Source organism: Pipistrellus kuhlii, unplaced genomic scaffold, assembly GCF_014108245.1.
Source record: "Pipistrellus kuhlii isolate mPipKuh1 unplaced genomic scaffold, mPipKuh1.p scaffold_m20_p_31, whole genome shotgun sequence".
Classification (NCBI taxonomy): domain Eukaryota; kingdom Metazoa; phylum Chordata; class Mammalia; order Chiroptera; family Vespertilionidae; genus Pipistrellus; species Pipistrellus kuhlii.
This window is the reverse complement of record NW_023425531.1, coordinates 5,975,574-5,995,216: the sequence shown is the minus strand read 5'-3', so window position 1 is coordinate 5,995,216 and position 19,643 is coordinate 5,975,574. Positions and strand designations below refer to the sequence as shown.

Sequence of the window (19,643 nt, the reverse complement as noted above, 5' to 3'; positions counted from 1 at the left end):
CTCATCCTTCCAGGCTCTACTTGCTATCCCCTTCAGCTTCCGGAAATATGGCCTCTGGTGTGGCTGTCTCCGATGGAGTCATCAAAGTGTTCAATGACATGAAGGTAAAGAAGCGCAAGAAGGCGGTGCTCTTCTGCCTGAGTGAAGACAAGATCATCCTGGAAGAGGGCAAGGAGATCCTGGTAGGTGATGTGGGCCAGACAGTAGACGACCCCTATGCCGCCTTCGTCAAGATGCTGCCGGACAAAGACTGCCGCTACGCTCTGTATGATGCGACCTATGAGACCAAGGAGAGCAAGAAGGAGGACCTGGTGTTTATCTTCTGGGCCCCTGAGTCTGCGCCTCTTAAGAGCAAAATGATCTACGCCAGCTCCAAGGATGCCATCAGGAAGCTTACAGGGATCAAGCATGAATTACAGGCAAACTACTACGAGGAGGTGAAGGACTCTGGCAGAGAAGCTGGGGAGTTCGGGGGGCCTGACACGGCAGGGGATCTCCCTTCTCCGTGGCCAACATGGAAAGAGAGATGAAATTGGTTCTTCGTAGAGGCAGCCAAGGATTGAGAAATAAAGAAATGAAGAGAGTGATGCAGAAATAGGTTTAAGCTGGGCCCCAGACCTCCTCTGCTGGAGAGACTGACAACCCCTGAGCCACTATTTATTCTCCAATACACAAAGCCGGGGGGTTTTCGCAGGAAAAACAAGGAGCCTGGGAGGGGCCAGGTCCCATCCACTCCTTCCTGCCTGACAAACACAAGCCAGGAACTAAGAACATTTCTGCACTTCCAGGGCAGGAAGGTAACTGACAGGATTCTGTCAATATCCCCGGCTCAGTCAACAACAATCTAAAGAATGTCCAGGTATTTTCCAGGGGGCTCCCTACAGGGGGCAGTGCTGTCATCTCCCTGGAGGGCAAGCCTTTGTGAGCCCTCTCCAGCCCCTGCCTGGAGCATCTGGCAGCCCCAGACCTGCCTGTGGGAGGTTGCAGGCTGCCCCCCTTCTGCCAGACCCGAGGGGCTGGAAGGATCCCAGCGGGGGGAGGGCAATCCCTTCACCCAGTTGCCAAACAGCCCCCCACCCCCTGGACCTTCCTTCTCCCTCCACCCCTGAAGGTTCTGGCCTTCCCAAACAGCTTTTGATCTTCTGATTCCTCTTGGGTTGAAACAGACCAAGTCCTCCCTACCCCAAGCACCCCAGTTTTGGAGAGGGCCTGTATTTTTTTTAACGACACCTCTACTTGCAACCTGTTCCTCCCCCCTTTCCCATGCTGCCAACTTCTAATCGCAATAGTGACTCTGTGCTTGTCTGTTCAGTTTGTGTAGAAATGGAATGTTGTGAAGATAACCCTTCCCCATGCTATCTGGTTCCCCTCCCCCTTTCCACCTGGTCTTGGCCACTCATGGAAGCAGGACCAGTAAGGAGCTCTTGATTAAAAAAAAGAAAGAAAGAGAGAGAGAGAGAGAGAGAGAGAGAGAGAGAGAGAGAGAGAGAGAGAGAGAGAGAGATTGAGAAAGAAAGAAAGAAAGAAAGAAAGAAAGAAAGAAAGAAAGAAAGAAAGAAAGAGAAAGAAAGACAGACAACAATAAAAAGCCTCACTTGATTTAAAAAAAAATCCCAGGCTAGTGCACTCAGTGGTTAGACCATCAGCCCTCACACTGAAGGATTGCAGGTTTGATTCCTCATCAAGAAGGACACATACCAGGCTTGTAGGTTTGATCCCTGCCTTTGGGAGGCAACCACTCCACTCTTTCTTTCTTTTTTAAAAAATGTATTTTATTGATTTTCCACAGAGAGGAAGGGAGAGGGATAGAGAGCTAGAAATGCTGATGAGAGAGAAATATAGACCAGCTGCCTCCTGCACACCTCCTACCAGGGGTGTGCCCACAACCAATGTACATGCCCTTGGCCGAAATCGAACCTGGGACCTTTCAGTCCATAGACTGACGCTCTATCCACTGAGCCAAACCGGTTTTGGACACTCTACTCTTTCTCACATAAATCTCTCTCTATCTCCCCTTCACCCCCTCCCTCCCTTCCACTCTCTCTAAAAATCAATGGAAAAAATATCCTCTGGTGAGGATTAACAACAAAAAAATTCCCTTATTATTTTAATAGTTTTTGATGTTGTAAATATCTTCTTCTTGCCTGTGACCCCTTCATGAACTCTGTTGGAAAATTAGACAGAAACCTTTAATTTTTTAAAATACATTTCTTTATTGATTTAAGATAGCAAGGGAGAGGGAGGAAGAGATAAAAACATCAATGATGAACCGAAACCGGTTTGGCTCAGCGGTAGAGCATCGGTCTGCGGACTGAAAGGTCCCAGGTTCAATTCTGGTTAAGAGCATGTACATTGGTTGCGGGCACATCCCCAGTAGAGGGTGTGCAGGAGGCAGCTGATCGATGTTTCTCTCATCGACATATCTAGCTCTCTATCCCTCTCCCCTCTTCTCTGTAAAAAATCAATAAAATATATAATATATTTAAAAAAAAAAATCAATGATGAGCCCTGAGAGGTTTGGCTCAGTGGCAAGAGCGTCAGATTTAGGACTGAAGGGTCCCAGGTTCGATTTGGTCAAGGGCATGTACCTTGGTTGTAGGTACATCCCCAGTAGGGGGTGTGCAGGAGGCAGCTGATCAATGTTTATATCTCATCAATGTTTCTTTTGTTAACAAAGAAACAAAAAAAGAACACACACATATTGAAACCTGTAAAGAATTTTTGTGAGTTTATTTGAGCCAAACAGTCACATATGCCGGGAAGCAGAACCTCAGTGGGTTGAGATAATGCTCCAAAGAATGGCGGGTAACATTTCTATTTATACATTGCAATCAAAGGAGGGACATAGGTGGGTTACATGAAATTCACTGGTGACAGATTAAGGAGGCAGGAGAAAGCAAATCGGCGGGAAACCCCTGGGATTGGATAAAAAGTAAAATGATGGACACATACTTAGGTGGGTACCAGAACAATTAACATGATAATGAAGGAATTTGTGGTATCTGTCCTGGCTCCCATCACATTTGGTTGTGCCCCAGGGGCTCCGGAGAAAGGGAAGTTACAAGTTACCCAGGCATCTCATAGATATTATCTTAGAGGCAAAAAAAAAAAAAAAGCAAAAAAAAAAAAAAAAAAGCAAATGGGCTCAATAAAGAAGATCTAAATTCAATAAAATATATTAAAAAAAAAAAAAAGTCCAAAATCGGTTTGGCTCAGTGGATAGAGCGTCAATCTGCGGACTGAAAGGTCCTGGGTTCGATTCTGGCCAAGGGCATGTACATTGGTTGCGGGCACATCCCCGGTAGGGGGTGTGCAAGAGGCAGCTGGTCAATGTTTCTCTCTCATCGACTTTTCTAGCTCTCTATCTCTCTCCCTTCCTCTCTGTAAAAAATCAATAAAATATATTAAAAAAAAAAAGAGATCTAAATTGATCTTTGTCAGGGAAAATATTGGCCTAGGACATGACTACCCACTATAACCTGTTTGTAGTTTAAATATTTAATTTTCAAACCATCTTTTGTGGTTATTTTAGGTCTCTGAGTTTGCAAGATTGCCACGCAGGCCTCCCCTGAGCTTCCCAGGTTAGCATGTGGCTCCTTTCATTCACACTCTCTAGCTCTCTCCCTTCTTCTCTGTAACAAAAAATAAACAAATAAATAAATAAATAAATAAGAAAGAAAAAAAGAGATATCAATGGTGAGAGAGAATAATTGATTGGCTGCCTTCTGCACGGCCCCTACTGGGGGATCAAGCCCGAAACTCTGGGCATGTACCCTTGGCCAGAATCGAACCTGGTACTTTCCAGGCCACAGGCCGACGCTCTATCCACTGAGCCAAACCGGCTAGGGTAGAAATCTTTAATTTTGAGTAGTCAACCCATTAGTTTTATCCTTGATGGCTTTGCTACTCCTAAGGAAAGGATGGACTGTTCCATAGCTGGTGCCAGTTATCTATACAGAAACCTCACAACTAGATTCCTTTATTATATCAGATGCAAAAATGACCAGGAGGTCATGGTTCAATTGTCATTCAGGGCACATGCCCAGGTTGTGGGCTCCATCCCCAGGAGCGAGTGTACAGGAGGCAGTTGATTGATGATCCTCTCTCATCGATGTTTCTATCTTTTTCTTCCTCTCTCTTCCTATCTGAAATAAATAAAAATATTTTAAAATATATTTTATTGATTTTTCACAGAAAGGAAGGGAGAGAAAGTTAGAAACATCCATCAGCTGCCTCCTGCACACCCCCCACCGGGGATGTGCCCGCAACTAAGGCTAATGGCCTTGACTGGAATCAAACCTAGGACCCCTCAGTCTACAGGCCAACACTAGCCACTGAGCCAAACCAGTTAGGACAATAAAAATATTTTTTTTTTTAAAAAGGATTGCTGGCGAACCCTTTCCCTATCCCACCTGGAAGTCTGTATTTGTTCTTTAATAAATCTCCACCTTTGCTATAAAAAAAAGGATTGCTGAATGTCAGAGGTGTAATCTATTGTAATGGAAAACTATGTAGTAGTTTCCATGAATTAACCACATCTGTTACATCACCATGGGCAGACTTACAAAAAACGTGAAAAGCAAATTACATAACTGTAATACCATTTTTCCAGAGTCTAAAACACATCCTCAACGACATCTATTGTTTCTAAACATTTTTATTTGTAGTAAAAATAAAAATACCAAAACAAGCATGGGAGTTATACTGAGGGGGACAGAAGAGAAAGGGGTGATGAAAAGTGAAATTTAATTCTACTTGTAAAAATTATTTTCTTTAAAGGCAGGAAGATTGGAAGCAAACAAGGATCAAGATCTGGTGAACCTGGCAAAGAATCAAATTCTAGTGGTGAAGATGTGGGCGTGTCCTTTTTTATTGTTATTAAATCTTATCCACATCCTATATTAAAAAAGGCTGATATGTAAATTGACCGAACAGTAGAACAACTGGTCACTATAGCACCAGTGCAGGAGCTGAACCCTGGTGATCAGTGCCCTCCCACAGAGGGAGCACCACGCAGCCAGAAGCCCAGAAGCCTGGCTCATGGCTGGCAAGCCAGCAGCGGTGGCAGGAGCCTCTCACACCTCTGCAGAAGCACTAAGGATGTCAACTGCCCTAACTGGTTTGGCTCAGTGGATAGAGCATCGGCCTGCCGACTCAAGGGTCCCAGGTTCGATTCCAGTCAAGGGCATGTATCTTGGTTGTGGGCACATCCCCAGTAGGGCGTGTGCAGGAGGCAGCTGATCAATGTTTCTCTCTCATCGATGTTTCTGGCTCTCTATCCCTCTCCTTTTCTCTCTGTATAAAAATAAATAAATAAATAAATAAATAAAATATATTAAAAAAAAAAAAAGCTGACACCGGTTTCGCTCAGTGGATAGAGTGTCAGCCTGCGGACTGAAAGGTCCCAGGTTCGATTCCGGTCAAGGGCATGTACTTTGGTTGCGGGCACATCCCCCAGAGAGGGTATGCAAAGGGCAGTTGATCAATGTCTATCATCAATGTTTCTAGCTTTCTATCCCTCTCTCTTCCTCTCTGTAAAAAAAAATCAATAAAAAATATATTAAAAAAAGAATGTCAACTGCTAGCTTAGGTCCACTCCCCACAGTCGGACGTATCCTAGGTTCCTAGACTGCGAGAGGGCACAGGCTGGGCTGAGGGACACCCCTCTCCCCCAGTGCATGAATCTCATACACTGGGCCTCTAGTATTTAATAATTTCATACTTAAACATTTTTTAAATTAAATAAATAAATCCTCCGCCCAGTCTCAAAGATAATTGCCTAAATGTAAAGTTTTCCCTTTTAGCTGAAACCAGTTTGGCTTAATGAATAGAGCGTTGATACATCAAGTACATATCAATTAAGCCATAAACAAAAACTGCTGGCCAAATATATATATCCTTTCATTCTCACGAATCTTCTCTAAGGACATCATTAGAATGGAGAGAGAGAGAAATGGAGAGAAACATCAATGTGAGAGAAACATCCATCAGTTGTTTTCCAGATGTGCCCCAATTGGGGATCAAACCTGCAACTCAGTATGTGCTCTGAACTGGGAATCGAACCAGCAACCTCTCAGTGTACAGGACGATGGTCAACCACCTGAGCCACTCTGGTCAGGCACCAGCCAAATATTTTTATTTTACAATTTTGGAAACAAGATTCACATTTTGTAAAGAGAAGTCAATTATAGATCTAGATCACACTCTCCCCCTGTAGCCTCCAGCAGTTGAGAGCACAAATCCACACTCGTGTTTACTGATATTTTATTCAGTGGGATAGGCTTTTTTCTCACCTTCAAATTTAGTAAAGTACGCTTCTTAGAGTAAAAATAAAATGAGTTTGAAAAGCACCATATAGTTCCTCGTGACTCAGTTAAAGTTTGGATGCTTTTCCTGTTTTACCGTTTCAGTCTGAGGCTGCTGGCTCCTGCTCCCACCCTCCTGTGAAGACAGGCGCCTCTAACCCCCGCTGCGCAGAGCGCTTCGCAGCCCACATTTTGCACCCACCCCTTCTCTCCTGCAGCCAAAATCACAACTGGGGGAACTGCACTGAGGGGCAGTGAGAATTTTGTATGTGGATTCAAAACTTCCTTTTTAAAATTTAAAAAAAAATATGTTTTATTGATTTTTTACAGAGAGGAAGAGGGATAGAGAATCAGAAACATGAATGGGAGAGAAACACTGATCTGCTGCCTCCTGCATACTCCCTACTATATAGATATGTGCTCACAACAAAGGTACATGCCCTTGACCTGAATCCAACCTGGGACCTTTCAGTCCGCAGGCCTATACTCTATCCAGGGCCTATACATTGGTCTTCTTAAATATATTATATATATTTATATATTATATATAATTGATTTTTTACAGAGAGGAAGAGTTAGAAACATCGATGAGAGAGAAACATCCATCAGCTGCCTCTTGCGCAATCCACTGGGGATGTGCCCACAACCAAGGCACATGCCCTTGACCGGTGCTCACCAGCCTCACCATCCAATGAGTGATGGCTGCTGGACATGCTTGTGACCCACGAGCTCTCATTGGTCATCCCATACCTACAGGATGACAGCCTGGGCTGGTGGACTAAGCCAGAGGCTGATTTCTCATAACCAAACTGACCAGCATGTGCAGGGGATGGAGTGTGGAGACAGACTTTACTGTATGTATTATACCTGTGATGATTAATTTTATGTCTCGACTTGACTGCACTAAGGGATACCCAGATAGTTGGGTGTCTCTAGAAGAAATTAGCACAGTAGACTGAATGAAGATCCATCCTCACCAATGTGGGTGGCATCACCTAATCCAGTCCACTAATGGCAAAATTCTCTCTTCTCCTGTTGGCCATTAGAGCTCTAAATTCTTAGGCTTTTGACTCTGACCGAATTACACCATTGACTCTCCTGAGTCTCCAGCTTGTATGATAAATCATGGGATTTCTTGACCTCCTATTTAATCCTATAAATTCCATCTATCTATCTATCTATCTATCTATCTATCTATCTATCTACATTCTATTGGTTCTGTTTCTGGAGCACCTTAATACAGTAATAACAGGTTTACCCCTGGAACCTGCACCTCAATAGTGCATCCCAACCTTCAGAAGCAGCAGAGCCTAGTCATCATTGGTGGGACACCCTCCCCCTCAGGCCATCCCCAGGGCCTACTCCTCAGGAAGGACAGCAGGCCCGAGCTCGCTGGCATATGGAGAGGGTCCTCAGGATTGCCTCTGCCTCTCACTGGCCAGGTCTCCCCAGCAACCGCTCACTCTTTTGTCTTGTCCCCCCAGCAGTATCATAAGGATCCTTCTGTATTTTTTTGTTTGTTTGTTTGAATATATTTTTATTGATTTCAGAGAGGGAGAGGGGAGATAGAATCAACGATGAGAGGGAATCATTGATCGGCTGCCTTCTGCACACCCCCTACTGGGGATAGAACCCACAACTCAGGTATGTGCCCTTCACCAGAATCAAACCTGGGACCCTTTGGTCCATAGGCCCATGCTCTATCCAGTAAGATAAACCAGCAGGGGCCCATTCTGTCTTGCTGGTGAACTTGATGCACCACATTTTGGTCTCCCTGACAACAGGAAGCATCTTTAAATAGCAAAAGGTGCTCCCTCGGCCAGGTGGTCTCCCAGCTAGGATGGTCATGGCTTTTCCTGCCACTCCCTTGCACATGTTGAGGAGAGGTGGTCTCTTCTCATAGAATGGAGGGACTTGAACAAGGGACAAGTGGGCATGGTACTCTGGGGCAGAGAGCTCACCCTCAGCCCCCTAATGGCAGTAGGAGCAGACCAAGAGCAAATGGGCATCTTGCAGGGTCTTCGGGCATTAGATAGGAAGCATTTTCTAAACTCTTCACAGGAAAAAGATAGGAAACATGTATCTATCTCTCAACGACCGGATCAATCTTCCTTTTCCTTCTAAAAAGTTTTGCAAAGTCTAATGAATAGATGTTTTACAATAAAAAATATTATTCTTTAAGGAAATGAATTTTCTGGCAAAGCTCTAGGACCTGTGCTTATACAAGTGGGTGATACCAGCAAGGAAGGATGGAACCGTGTGTGCCTAACCAGAAAGCTGACCTCTAGTTTCGAGGGGCGCAAACCTTGAGGCATCCACTGTCTCCAGGAAGGATGGCGAGGAGTCATCGCAGAAGCCTGCTCCAAACTCAGCTTTAGTGTGACTGAACTGTGAACTCCTGTGCTATGCCTTCACATACACACACACACACACACACACACACACCCAGACGGGACAGGAAACAGGCAGGAGGCCAGCCCAGGCTGGGACTAGGCAGGGCAGGATAGCCCCTAACCCTAGGTCAGAGGGTGAGGGGTATACCCCAGCAACGGGTCTGCATCTCCACTCTTGAGGGAGCTGAAATGCCAATCACCCCCTGGCAGATATCTGTGTGGTGTGGGCAGGTCAGCAAGGCTGGCCTCACTGCCTGGTCACGCCTGCCATGCACAGGAGATGGGCCATGGGAACACAGAATGGCTCTCGGAGGAGGGGTTAATCTCTGTTTCAGCTGCTCTGCCAGGGTGGTTGGTTTGGAGTTCCCAGCTGAGTGAGAGGCAGGTCCCAGGAATCCAAGAGTGGGTGGACAGTCTTGCCTTCAGAATGCCTTCTTCGCTTCAGCCATCCAGCTCCTGTCAGAAACGCCAGCAGACACCAAGGTCACAGAGGACCGAAGTGCACCAGACCCATCTCCTGCACAGCCTGGGAAACTGTATAGCCATCTGGGCAGCACCTGCAAGTGGCCGGGAGGCGGCAGTGGGCAGCTGAGCCTTGTGTATCCCCCGTGGGGCAGACATCAGCAGTCCCCTCTGTTCTCCTCCAGAACTCCCCTAGATGGGTTCTCCTCAGCCCAGTAAATGGTTTACCAGCCAATAGTGCTCCCCATCCCCCACCTCCAGCTGCCTGGTCACTCATGGGCACTCAGAACATGTCTGATGGCAGCCAAAGTACAGAGGGCCTCAGAAGAGGGGCTTTTCAACGTCACTTGTGCCCACAAACCCGTCTCCAAGAAAGACGGTGGGGGGGGTCACCACAGAAGCCTGCTCCAAACTTGGCTTCGCAGTGTGTCTAAACTGTGAACTCCTTCACCAAACACACCCCCTCAGATGGGACAGGAAACAGCCAAAGTCTAGAACATTCTACCACCACCCTGAGATGGTGTCCGAGGAGGTTTGGCGAGCATAGGTGTTCAGAGGCATGGGTAGGGCTTCAGCCTTCCTCAAAGGAAGCTGCTGCTCAGAGAACAAGATAAGCAGGCCTCGTGGACCAGCCACACCACTGGGACTGGGGAGAGGCAGGAAGCAGAGAGCAATGGCATCCGTGCATGAGCTCAGACAGCCCTCAGGCCTCCAGAGAAGGTCACCGAGGGGAGCTCCCAGAGAGAGAGAGAGAGAGCATTCCTGTCTGCCAGGCAAGCCACGCCCACCCTGGTTCGCAGGAGGGCCCTGAGATCTGAGTAGAACTTCATTGGGCCGGCCCCCTCCAATACCACCCAAGAAGACCCCTCCCCCCCAGCTTGAACTACATATGGCCTGGTCTGTTGGAGTAGTGGAAGCCCCAACACGCCCAAGAACATGTCTAGAAATAAGCCCAAGGAATTTAGTGAAAATGAATCAGGGCCCAAACAGTGACCAAAAGCCCACAGGGCGGGGTCCCGGGAAAGGGCCATGAACACAAATGACACCCCGAAGGAGGGAGTGGCACATCACCTAGAGTTTAGCGGAGAAGGATGCAAAATCCGCCAGCAACTTCATGTCATTCGGGAGCGTCAGCCATGCCCCGCCGTCAACCACCAGCAAGGCCCCCGTCACATAGGAGGCCAGCGGGCTGGCCAGGTAGAGCACGCTGTGGGCGATCTCCGTCTTGTTGCCCAGCCTCTGGAGGGGGGTGCCGGGCAGGGCCTTGCTGGTGTGGGGACCACCTGGGACGTCAAACTTCTGTAAGCTACAGGACCTCAAGGTCCTCCTCACCCTCCCCGGCCCAGCCTTCTCCAAAGCCACACCCGGGAATGTTGCGGGCACTCGACAGAGCAGGAACAGGCCAGGCTCTTGAGGAACACTGCCAAAGAACCAGCATTGGGCTTTTTGATGGACACCCTGCCAAGGTTCTGGAAGCTTCAATGGAAGCCCCACTTTGGTTCTGACTCAAACATCAAGGCCAGTAGCCCTGTGGCCTCTACCTCAAGGGAGCGGCTTCCCAAGTCTGGTTAATCCTTATCCATTGTAGCTGTGTGCGAAGGGCTCCTTGCCAGCCCCAAGGAGCCATGAACATTTGGCACTCGTCCCAGCCAGGTGAGAGGGGAGCCAGGGAGGCACTGTGGAGCCTGTAGCTAGGGGAGCATCCAAGAGGCCCTGGGCTTCCGAGAGCCTTACCTAACCGCCGGAGCCCCTCAGTGCCACTGATAGGGCCGGGGGCAAGGCTGTTGACTCGGATGTTCTGGGGACCCCACTCCACAGCCAAGTGCCGCGTCATTGCATCTGCATGGAAGGAAGGCAGGCAGGCGTGAGGGGGAATGCAGGGCTGCTTTTACTTCTGGGGTGGCCTGGGTTGAAGTGGGGACTCAGGGCCAGGCAGGAGAGGGACCCTAAGGCACCCAGGAGAGCAGACCAGATGGGGTGCCATACCCACGGCCGCCTTGGCAGAGCCTGCGTGCACTTGGAGCACCTGCCCCCTGGTACCCAGGGTTGCGGTGATGTTCACGATTACTCCTCCATGCTCCTGTAATACATGGCGGAGACCAGGGTGGGGGTTGGGGGTCAGGGGGGCACGTGTCAGCAAGCCGACCACCAGGGAGGTCCCAACCAGAGAACACTCACCCGGAAGAACTTCTTGTAGAGCACGTGAGACACGTTGAATGTGCCCAAGGTATCGATGTCCATCACGGTCTTGAAGGCATTGAAGGACAACGAGCTGGCCGGGCACAGGAAGTTCCCGGCTGCACCTGCGGATGGAAGGAGACACGGATGGTGCGGGAGCCCTGGGCAGTCAGAGCATACAGACTTCAGGATGGCACAAGCTGGACAGGGAAGGAGGCTTGAGATTGCCTCTGACTCCGATTCAGTCAAGTTCACACTGAAATGACTTGGCAGGGACAGAGTTGGCCAAGAGAGTGGCCAGGAGCCCGGGATAAAAGTTCTGGGACCTCCAAGAAGGAAGGTCTAGTATTGCTGACTCCACAGAAAACCCCTGGCCTGGCTTAACAGTGACTCACAGTTTATGAGAATGTCGATTTTTCCAAACTCCTTCAGTGCCTGGTCCACGGCAGCCATGATGGCCGGGGGATCTCTGACGTCCATGGATAGAGGGAGGCAACGCTGGCCAGTGGCTGCAGCCAGCTTTCTGGCAGCCTAGAAGCCAGACGGGAAGGGAGAGAAGAGGTGGGCAAGGGCCAAGTGGCTCAGCCTAGAGAGAACAGCCCTTCACAATCCAAGGAGGATGTGTCCAGGTTCTGCTGGGAAGCCAGGGTTTGTTGTGGACTCCGCTCTTGAGAGATGCGGCTGGCAGGTAGCCATTCCCTGGGTCCACAACTCCGAGTGGACATTTCTCAGAGATGCAACACTCCTCCCTCCACATCACCTTCCAGGCCACTTGGTCATGGGTCAGTGACAGCTCTACCCGACTTCCTGCCCGGGGTCCCACTGTGGCAGGGGTGAGACTTTCCTCCAAGGTGGGTAGGATATGTGGACCGCTATTATAACCCAGCTGAGCTCAGAGATGTCTCTTGGCATCAGTACCATTCAACACGAGGGTCCCTCGCAGGACCCCGTAATTGAACACTCTTAAAAGCCAGGTGTTTTCCTGGAAGACAACCTCCACCGAAGCTTGATATTTGGAAGAGGAGCAGCTTTTGGAGTCAACATCCTCTGGGCCTCAGGACCCTCCAGATCCAGGCTCGGGGTCTCCACAGCCACCCACGAATGGGACAGGCATAGTAGAGACACCTTACCATCGATACTCTCGGAAAACTTCTGCTGGCAATGACCGTGTGGCAGCCGTGCCTGCAAAGCCAGAGGGCAGGAGTGAGGGTGGCAAGGTGCCAGGAGTTAAACCTAGATGGGCTCTTGCCCAGAGCTCTAAGCAGAGCCCCCATCCCCCCAGGGTCTCTGGGGCTGAAACACCAGCCCGATGTGGAAGGTACAGCTGTCAGAGGACTCAGGGGGCTGAACACAGCTAAGCCACTGTGGGGGGACTTCCGGTGGCTGCCTTAGTCCCACTCCCAGCGTTTCTGGGCCGGCCTCTCTGGCATCAGGATACAGGCCCTGCCCCAAACTCCGTGTGCATAGCACCAAAGCCGCTGTGGACATCAAACGGGGGCTCAAGCATTGGCTTGAGGCCTTCTGGGTCCCCCTGGCATGGCCCCAAGTGGCCCTGTCCTCTCTCCCTCCCTGTGATGCTGGAGAGGAGGACAGAAAGCCCATTCTGAGGTCAGGGCACGTGCCCTGGGTCACCTCCTCACAACCTGAGCCTCACGGGGTTGGGGGTAACAATAGCAGCTATCACCTTCTAAGCCGGTTCTACCTACTCCTCAAAATAACCCTGACCAGCTAGCCATCCTCTGTTCAGAGAAGCAAAGAGCCCAAAACCACCAGTTTGGCAAAAAAGTTCACCTAGAACGAATGAACCCCAAAATCTTGTCCAGTGGGACTCGGCTCTCTGGTACGAAAAGTGAGGGTCCCTAGGATATCAACAGGCTCCCTCCCCCCCAACCCCAGCCTACCTCTGGGCCTTTCCCAGGTCGGGGTGATAAATATTTGACTTGGACCTGAGACCATAGAACTTGTGTCCCAAGAGACACTGTGACCGAAACCGGTTTGACTCAGTGGATAGAGCGTCGACTTGCGGGCTGGAAGGTCCCAGGTTTGATTCCGGTCAAGGGCATGTACTTTGGTTGTGGGCACATCCCCAGTGGGGGGTGTGCAGGAGGCAGCTGATCGATGATTCTCTCTCTTCCAGGTTTCTAACTCTCTATCCCTCTCTCTTCCTCTCTGTGAAAAATCAATAAAATGTGTTAAAAGAGAGAGAGAGAGAGAGAGAGAGAGAGAGAGAGAGAGAGAGAGAGAGAAGCTGTGTTCCACATGCAACCGGACTCTCCATGACTCTGGCTCAGCCAAGCCCCTGGGGCTCTGCAATAGTTTCCACAAGCTGCTGAACCTCCCTCTTTGTATAAACGAGGGCACTCAGACCAGAGCCACACAGTCTCCACTACGGTCTAGGAGAGGGCCCTGGAGTCCTGCCTCCCTAGGACAGCACTTGACCCCTTTCAGATGTTCTTAAACGGCTCATTGCCCAGAGAGGGTCCCACACCCACCAGCCCAGGAATCCCAGGATCCAGCGGGAAGGGAAGGTGTGAGGAAGCGGGAGAGTCCGCAGTGGAGATGGAGTGGTGGGCACAGAACAAACAGAGTGCTCACCTCATAAAAATCTCAGCAATCCGGAATCCGATCCCAGAGCCACCGCCTGTGATGAAGGCGACTTTGTCCCTGGGGGAGGAAAACACGAGGCTTTTTGAGGGGTGGGGGCAGCGGGGAGAGGTCAATGGGGGAAAAGGAGACTTATGTAATAATTTAAACAAGAATTAAACAACACAAGGCTTTTTAAAGGTATCCCCATTAACTGGGGAGTGGGAGAAGACTGTGGTTCTGGGAGGACTCTGACCTGTGAACTGGGCACTTCTAGCAAATTCAGGCTGATACCAAATAACTTTTGTAAGAAATTAAAACGCTAACGCCTGCATGGCTAGGCTTTCTGGGTCTTCGGGAAATCCTATTTCAGCCTGAAATTCTCTATTCATAAAGTTGTGAGTTCAGTGAGTAATGTTTTCAAAGCGTACAAGCCGTCCTCGCTGTCCCTCACCTCCACCCTCCCAGAATTGCCATCAGCAATGCCCACCAGCACCAGCCAGGCCAAACAGGAGCTCTCCAGTGCAAAGATCAAAGTTCCAGAGCCCTTGGACGCCCGAACCCCAGGTCCTACTCCCCAGGCGCCTCCAGCTCCAGGCCGGGTCCCGGCGTCCCCGGTGCCTGACCCCGTTCCCGCCCGCAGGCCCGGACAGGCCCTCACCGGAGCAGGTCGGGGCAGAAGAGGTGGCGGTACTCCGGGAGGCAGTCATCCTCGCCGACATCGGGCGGCGGCTGGGCCATGGCGCTGGGCACAGCAGGACCTGCTTCGGATCAGAGCGCCGGCTGCCACCACCGGGACCAGAGGCGCCGTGGCACCGTCACTTCTGAGCACCCGTAGAGTCCGGGGAACGAGGTCCCGCCCATCGCCGCCGCCCCGCCCGCTGGCACCCCCGCTCCGCCCAGGACGCCCGGCTTGGGAGCCTCCGCGCCCTTCTCCGGGCGCCCGCCCGCACCGCCCTGCACCGCGGCCCCTCGCTCCTCCCTGGACCACCGCCTCCTCCGCCGCCAGCCCTGCCCACGGCTGCCCCCCGGCGTCCTCCAGGACATGTCGCGCCCTGTGGCCACATGGCCTGCAGAGAGACCCATGGCAGGCGCAAGCGCAGAGCTGCAGGCGGATTTCTGTGGCTGAGGCCAGGTGAGTGGGCCTCCGACCTGTCCACAAGACTAAGTCCTCTCCGCAAGACTGGGTGTTAGCACCGTGGTGGGAGCCAGCTGGATGCCGCGGACACTCCTTCCAGGTTTAAGGTCAGGCTGGCCAGGCTGTGCATGTAAAACGGCTGGTTGGGAAGCGCTCAGCATGTAAATGCCCTTGCCTACCCTCTGGCATAAATATCAAAGAGAAGAGGAGGGAAGGAGACCCCAGCCAAGAAAAAGCCATGGAAAGGCTTTGCTTCACTTGTCCAGGCCCAGGGCCAATTCCTAAAATGACCCGTTTCTAGAACGATAAATGTCAGGGCAAGGACCAGGCCATCCTTCATCAAGAAGGGAAAAAAAGCCTGGCCAGGGTGGTTCAGTGGTTGGGCATCAACCCATGGACCAAGAGGCTGCTAGTTTGATTCCAGGTCAGGGTTCGATCCTCAATAGGGGGCATGCAGAGGAGACAGCCCATCAATGTTGATGTTTCTTTTTTATTTTTTTTTTATTTTTTACAGAGAGTAAGAGAAAGGGATAGAAACATCCATGAGAGAGAATCATCGATCAGCTGCCTCCTGCACCACCACCCCTACTGGGGATGTGCCCGCAACCAAGGCACACGCCCCCCACCAGAATCGAACCCAGGACCCTTCAGTCCGCAGGCTGACGCTCCATCCACTGAGCCAATCGGGTTTCGGCAGTGTTTCTTATTGATGTTTCTATCTCTCTATCCCTCTCCTTTCCCCTATCTAAAAAAAAAAACCTTTAAAAAAAAAAAGAACTTTAAGAAGGAAAAAATACCAAATGAGGACCAAGTCAGCCTTAGCAGATGTAATGATGTGTGCTGTGTGGTGTCCAGTACCTGTCAAGAGTGAGTAGGGACACTTGGGAACGAGGGGGTGAGATGCAGTGTCAACAAGTAAACACCAGGCAGCCTCAGTCACATGAAGCCAGGAAGAGGGGAGGTGGTGAGAGTCACCAAGCTTTCTGCCCTGAGGGTGGTCTTAGCCACCACCTCCCAGCCACCAGCTCCTGCCACCCTCCAGTCCTGTCCGAGGCAGGAAGCTCCTCCTTCAGCGGAATCAGAATAGTGTTGGGTCAGCACCAGCTTCAGGGCCCAGCTTGGATTCCCCCCAATTTCAGGGCGGAGGTCTCTGGATCTCTGCCTGAGTCATACATTCCACTGACCCCCTACTGGTTGATACAGCCTTGCTTCAAGGCCTCATTAGTACCGAGCCACCCACCAACATAATGAGTGCTCCACCCCCACGCACAGCACAAGGACTTTTAATGGCTCCCCTGTGGGGGAGGGGAGGTCAAACCACTTTTGGAGACCACCGCAAAGGTGGGTCTGGCATTTTGGTATGGAAAGGATTTGGTTCAATCTCTTGCTGGTTTAAGATACCAAAAGGCACATAAAGGTGGCTATTCTGCTCTGGGCCGAGGCGGAAGGTGAACGGGGAAGTGGTCTGGGACGGAAGGGCACAGCACAGTGTGGGCTCGAGTTCTTGTGGACAGAGGTAGTTGGTCCTGGGCGGGTGCTGGGGGCAGCCTAGGGCAGCCTGAGGCTCAGGCTGTGTAGAGGCTGCTCCGGGGGCCTTCGTCTGCCCAGTCAACCAGCTCATTGCTCTGGAACCACAGCTGGATCTCCCGCTGGGCCCCCTCCACGGAGTCGCTGGCGTGGATGACGTTCCTGTGCCAGGTAACAGGTAGCAAAGGTAAGGCACAGGCTTCCACATGCGCCTTGGAGGTCCTGGGAAAGGCCTGCTCGTTCCCTACTATCCAGAGGAGCAAGCTGATTATTCAGTGGGGAAAGAAGAAGAGGGGAGCTAGATAACTGGGTTCCAGCCTGGCCTTGGCCTCTTACCCACAACCTCATGGACCAGCCCAGACTGTTACTGGGAGCCTCATTTTCCCACCAGTCCTCCCTCAGGGTATCTGGCAAGATAGAGTCAGAAAACATCAACAGACAATGATGATGCGGCAAAGACACAACACTCAGGGAATACTTGATCTCCCTGAGACTAGCAAGTCAGAGGTGTGATGCCCCACAGTAAAAGTCTCTTCCGGCTTAGCTTTCACCCAGCAAAACGACGAGCTAGTGTCCGAGTGTGCCAGGGCCCCTGTACCTGCTGATGTGGAAGCTGAAGTCGCCTCGGATGGTGCCGGGGGCAGCCTCGGCCGAGTCCGTGTGCCCTATCATGGCCCTTGAGGTGCAGACCACATTGGGGCCTTCCCAGACCTGCAGCACGGAGATAAGGTCAGGAGAAGTGGGGATCGCCAAGGGCTCAGCAGCCCGAGGCTCGACCAGGCCCCCCACCCCTCCCACCAGGCCATACCATGGCCACCATGGGGCCAGAGCTCATGTAGCTGATGAGGGCTGGGTAGAAGGGCTTCCTCCGAAGGTCGTGGTAGTGCTCAGCGAGGACGGTCTCTGGCGCCTGGGTGGCATTGGGAGAGGGAGTGAGAGGAGCCCTGGAGAGCGAACCCCAGTAGACACTGGGGCGATGACTTGGCAGGTAATGCCTCCATGAGCCGGCATGTCGAGCACAGCAGTGCAGGAGATACCACCAACTCCACCTCTCCTTCCCTCCCCTTCTGCTTCCAACAGGACGCTCCTCCTGGAGCAGGGCCGACAGGACGGGCTGAGGTCCTGAGGTCCATAAGAAGCCCTCCCCCTGCTGCACGGAGGGACACCCACAGGCCAAGGGCCCTGGTACCTGAAGCATCTTCATCCCCACCAGCTTGAAGCCCCTCCTCTCAAAACGCCGGATCACATCCCCAACAAGCCGCCGCTGCACCCCGTCCGGCTTCACGGCCACCAGGGTCCGCTCCCGGCTCCCGAGGGGCCCTCCTTTAGAAGAGGAGGGTTCAGGGACGCTGCCTCACCTTTCAGGCCTCCTGACTGGGTTCCCCTGCCAGGGCCCCGGTGACACCTGGGCTACAGTGTCTGCCTCCGCCAGAGAGCTCTGGAAGGGGCTAAGTGTGGTGCCCACAGCCAGGAACTGCCCTGCCTGTCAGGGATAATCGGGGCACTGGATTTCTGGGGGCTTCCAACCTGTTGGAGGGGCCAGAGCTCCCTCCCCGGCAGTAACAGAAGCTGCTCATGATGGAGCTGGTGTCCCCCGAGGGCCAGGAGACCCAGGGATGACTCACGGGGAAGAAAGCATGACTCTTGGCCTCACTTTTGACTCCTGTCCTTGGGGGCGATAGCACAGGCACGGCCGCATCACCAAGGACCAGAGCCCATCTTCTGGGTCTGAGGTGAAAGAATATGGCAGAGCGCCAAGGGGAAGGCAGTATATCCTCCCCACCGGGTAGCCAGACACCAGGCCGAGTGGCCCTGGGGATGGAGGAGGGAGAGGGGTTCCTGTCTGCAGGTGAGGAAGCCTGGAGGACTGGAGGACTTCTCCTCCACCTTCCTGGCCAGGCAGGAACTCTGTGCTGCTGTGAGGTTTTGAGGTGGGGAGCTTCCAGGCCCAAGGAGAGCACTGAGCCCGGCCCAGCACCGCTAAGGAATGGGAGGCTGCTTCACCCTCCCACAGCCCAAGCCGCTTCTGAGTGACGCAAACCCACAGCACTGGATCCAGGCTCAATTGTGCTCTTGAGAAAAGCCCAGACTCTGGATGGCCTGCAAAGTCCTTCGAAGACAGAACCGGTGGAGAAATGAGAAGATTGGAGTCAGCCAGCGTCCCAGGGGGCATCTGCAGCTGCCATTCCGCATCCCCAAGAGGAAAATTAGCCCAAACCGGCCTGTGGGTGGCCTGCTCGCACGTCCCTTCAGGGCCAAATGAGGCCCACCAGGGACAGAAGCCCCCAACTAGTCTGTTCCCCCCGAATTCAGTGCCTGGGGGCCTGCTGACTAGCCTGGCCTCGGAAGATGGCAGCGCACTCTGGCCAGTGCTGGAGCGCCAAGACATCTGGCTCTCAGGGTAGAGGGCCGCTTACAGATAAGGGCCCCAGGGCCCCAAAGAGGTGCGGGCAGGCGGACTTAGGGCCTAGAGAAAACACCGCAGCGGCTCCTAAGTCCTAGAGAAAACACCACAGCGGCTCTGAGGGAGGAGTTCTCATCTGCGGAGAGTGACTTCCCTTTCAGGAGCCCAGCTCCGCGGGGATCACATCACCACCCTAGGCCTCTCTCTGGCTTTCTTCTGCTCCAGGGTCCCTGAGTCCCTCTGCCCCAGGCAACCTGGGGAGGTGGGCGGCAGGCGTGGGGGAGGGGTTGGAGAGCAATGAGCGACAGTGGGGGGTGGGGGGGCGTGCAGGACCCCGGCCCGTCCCCGCAGAAACCCAAAGAGCGCGCCTTCCGGGACTTCGATCGCCCCCCACCCCACCCCCACTCCCCGCACCCGCCTGACTTCCCAGCGAGTCCGGAGGACTGCGGGGTCTAGGCCCCCAGCCTGTGCGCCAACCCGGGCTAGGAGGCGCCTCCTGCCGACCCCTCCCCCGACTCACCCGAGCAGGGGCGCGCGAGCAGGCCGGGGACCCAGGCCCGCGAGCCGCACAGCAGCGCGCCACCCAACAGGCGGCTCATGGCGCCGCGGAAACCGGAGCGAGCGCGCGGGATTCTAACGCTCCGGCGAGGGAG

General features: G+C 52.4%; 3 protein-coding genes across 8 annotated transcripts; 1 reads left to right on the top strand and 2 right to left on the bottom strand.

The window, feature by feature from the left end:
* On the top strand, positions 1-1,448 carry LOC118731498 (cofilin-1-like). The gene is made up of 2 exons (XM_036460140.2): positions 1-463; positions 885-1,448. Exons 1-2 carry the CDS (start codon positions 48-50, stop codon positions 1,144-1,146), a joined length of 678 nt encoding a protein of 225 aa, XP_036316033.1. The 5' UTR covers positions 1-47; the 3' UTR covers positions 1,147-1,448.
* A 6,626-nt stretch (positions 1,449-8,074) lies between these two features.
* On the bottom strand, positions 8,075-14,891 carry DECR2 (2,4-dienoyl-CoA reductase 2). Of its 4 annotated transcripts, none has more exons than XM_045570312.1 (9): positions 14,507-14,880; positions 13,934-14,002; positions 12,469-12,520; positions 11,734-11,869; positions 11,339-11,463; positions 11,147-11,240; positions 10,895-10,999; positions 10,232-10,443; positions 8,075-9,154 (listed from the first exon to the last, which is right to left on the bottom strand). In XM_045570312.1, exons 1-8 carry the CDS (start codon positions 14,641-14,643, stop codon positions 10,232-10,234), a joined length of 930 nt encoding a protein of 309 aa, XP_045426268.1. In that variant the 5' UTR covers positions 14,644-14,880; the 3' UTR covers positions 8,075-9,154. The 4 variants fall into 4 exon arrangements, with proteins under 4 accessions (XP_045426268.1, XP_036316030.1, XP_045426269.1 ...); XM_036460137.2 differs by having other exon boundaries at positions 14,583-14,873; XM_045570313.1 differs by lacking the exon at positions 10,895-10,999 and having other exon boundaries at positions 14,507-14,891.
* A 1,435-nt stretch (positions 14,892-16,326) lies between these two features.
* NME4 (NME/NM23 nucleoside diphosphate kinase 4) lies at positions 16,327-19,643 on the bottom strand. 3 transcript variants are annotated; one of them, XM_036460142.2, is made up of 5 exons: positions 19,511-19,643; positions 17,776-17,909; positions 17,395-17,496; positions 17,185-17,297; positions 16,327-16,850 (listed from the first exon to the last, which is right to left on the bottom strand). In XM_036460142.2, the coding sequence occupies exons 1-5, from the start codon at positions 19,587-19,589 to the stop codon at positions 16,625-16,627; spliced, it is 654 nt and encodes a 217-aa protein (XP_036316035.1). In that variant the 5' UTR covers positions 19,590-19,643; the 3' UTR covers positions 16,327-16,624. The 3 variants fall into 3 exon arrangements, with proteins under 3 accessions (XP_036316035.1, XP_036316036.1, XP_045426271.1); XM_036460143.2 differs by having other exon boundaries at positions 16,327-16,748; positions 19,511-19,642; XM_045570315.1 differs by lacking the exon at positions 19,511-19,643 and adding an exon at positions 18,632-18,696.

Coding starts and splice junctions, on each gene's coding strand:
- LOC118731498 (XM_036460140.2), top strand. CDS start 48: ATGGCCTCTGGTGTGGCTGTCTCCGATGGAGTCATCAAAGTGTTCAAT. Junction 464..884: donor GACTCTGGCAGAGAAGCTGG/GGAGTTCGGGGG, acceptor GGCTCCCTACAG/GGGGCAGTGCTGTCATCTCC.
- DECR2 (XM_045570312.1), bottom strand. CDS start 14,643: ATGTCGGCGAGGATGACTGCCTCCCGGAGTACCGCCACCTCTTCTGCC. Junction 14,003..14,506: donor GACCCGGCCTGGAGCTGGAG/GCGCCTGGGGAG, acceptor TTCCTCCCCCAG/GGACAAAGTCGCCTTCATCA. Junction 11,464..11,733: donor AATCGACATTCTCATAAACT/GTGAGTCACTGT, acceptor TTCCATCCGCAG/GTGCAGCCGGGAACTTCCTG.
- NME4 (XM_036460142.2), bottom strand. CDS start 19,589: ATGAGCCGCCTGTTGGGTGGCGCGCTGCTGTGCGGCTCGCGGGCCTGG. Junction 17,910..19,510: donor GCTCGCGCGCCCCTGCTCGG/GTGAGTCGGGGG, acceptor CCTCTTCTAAAG/GAGGGCCCCTCGGGAGCCGG. Junction 16,851..17,184: donor TTCAGCTTCCACATCAGCAG/GTACAGGGGCCC, acceptor CTGAATAATCAG/CTTGCTCCTCTGGATAGTAG.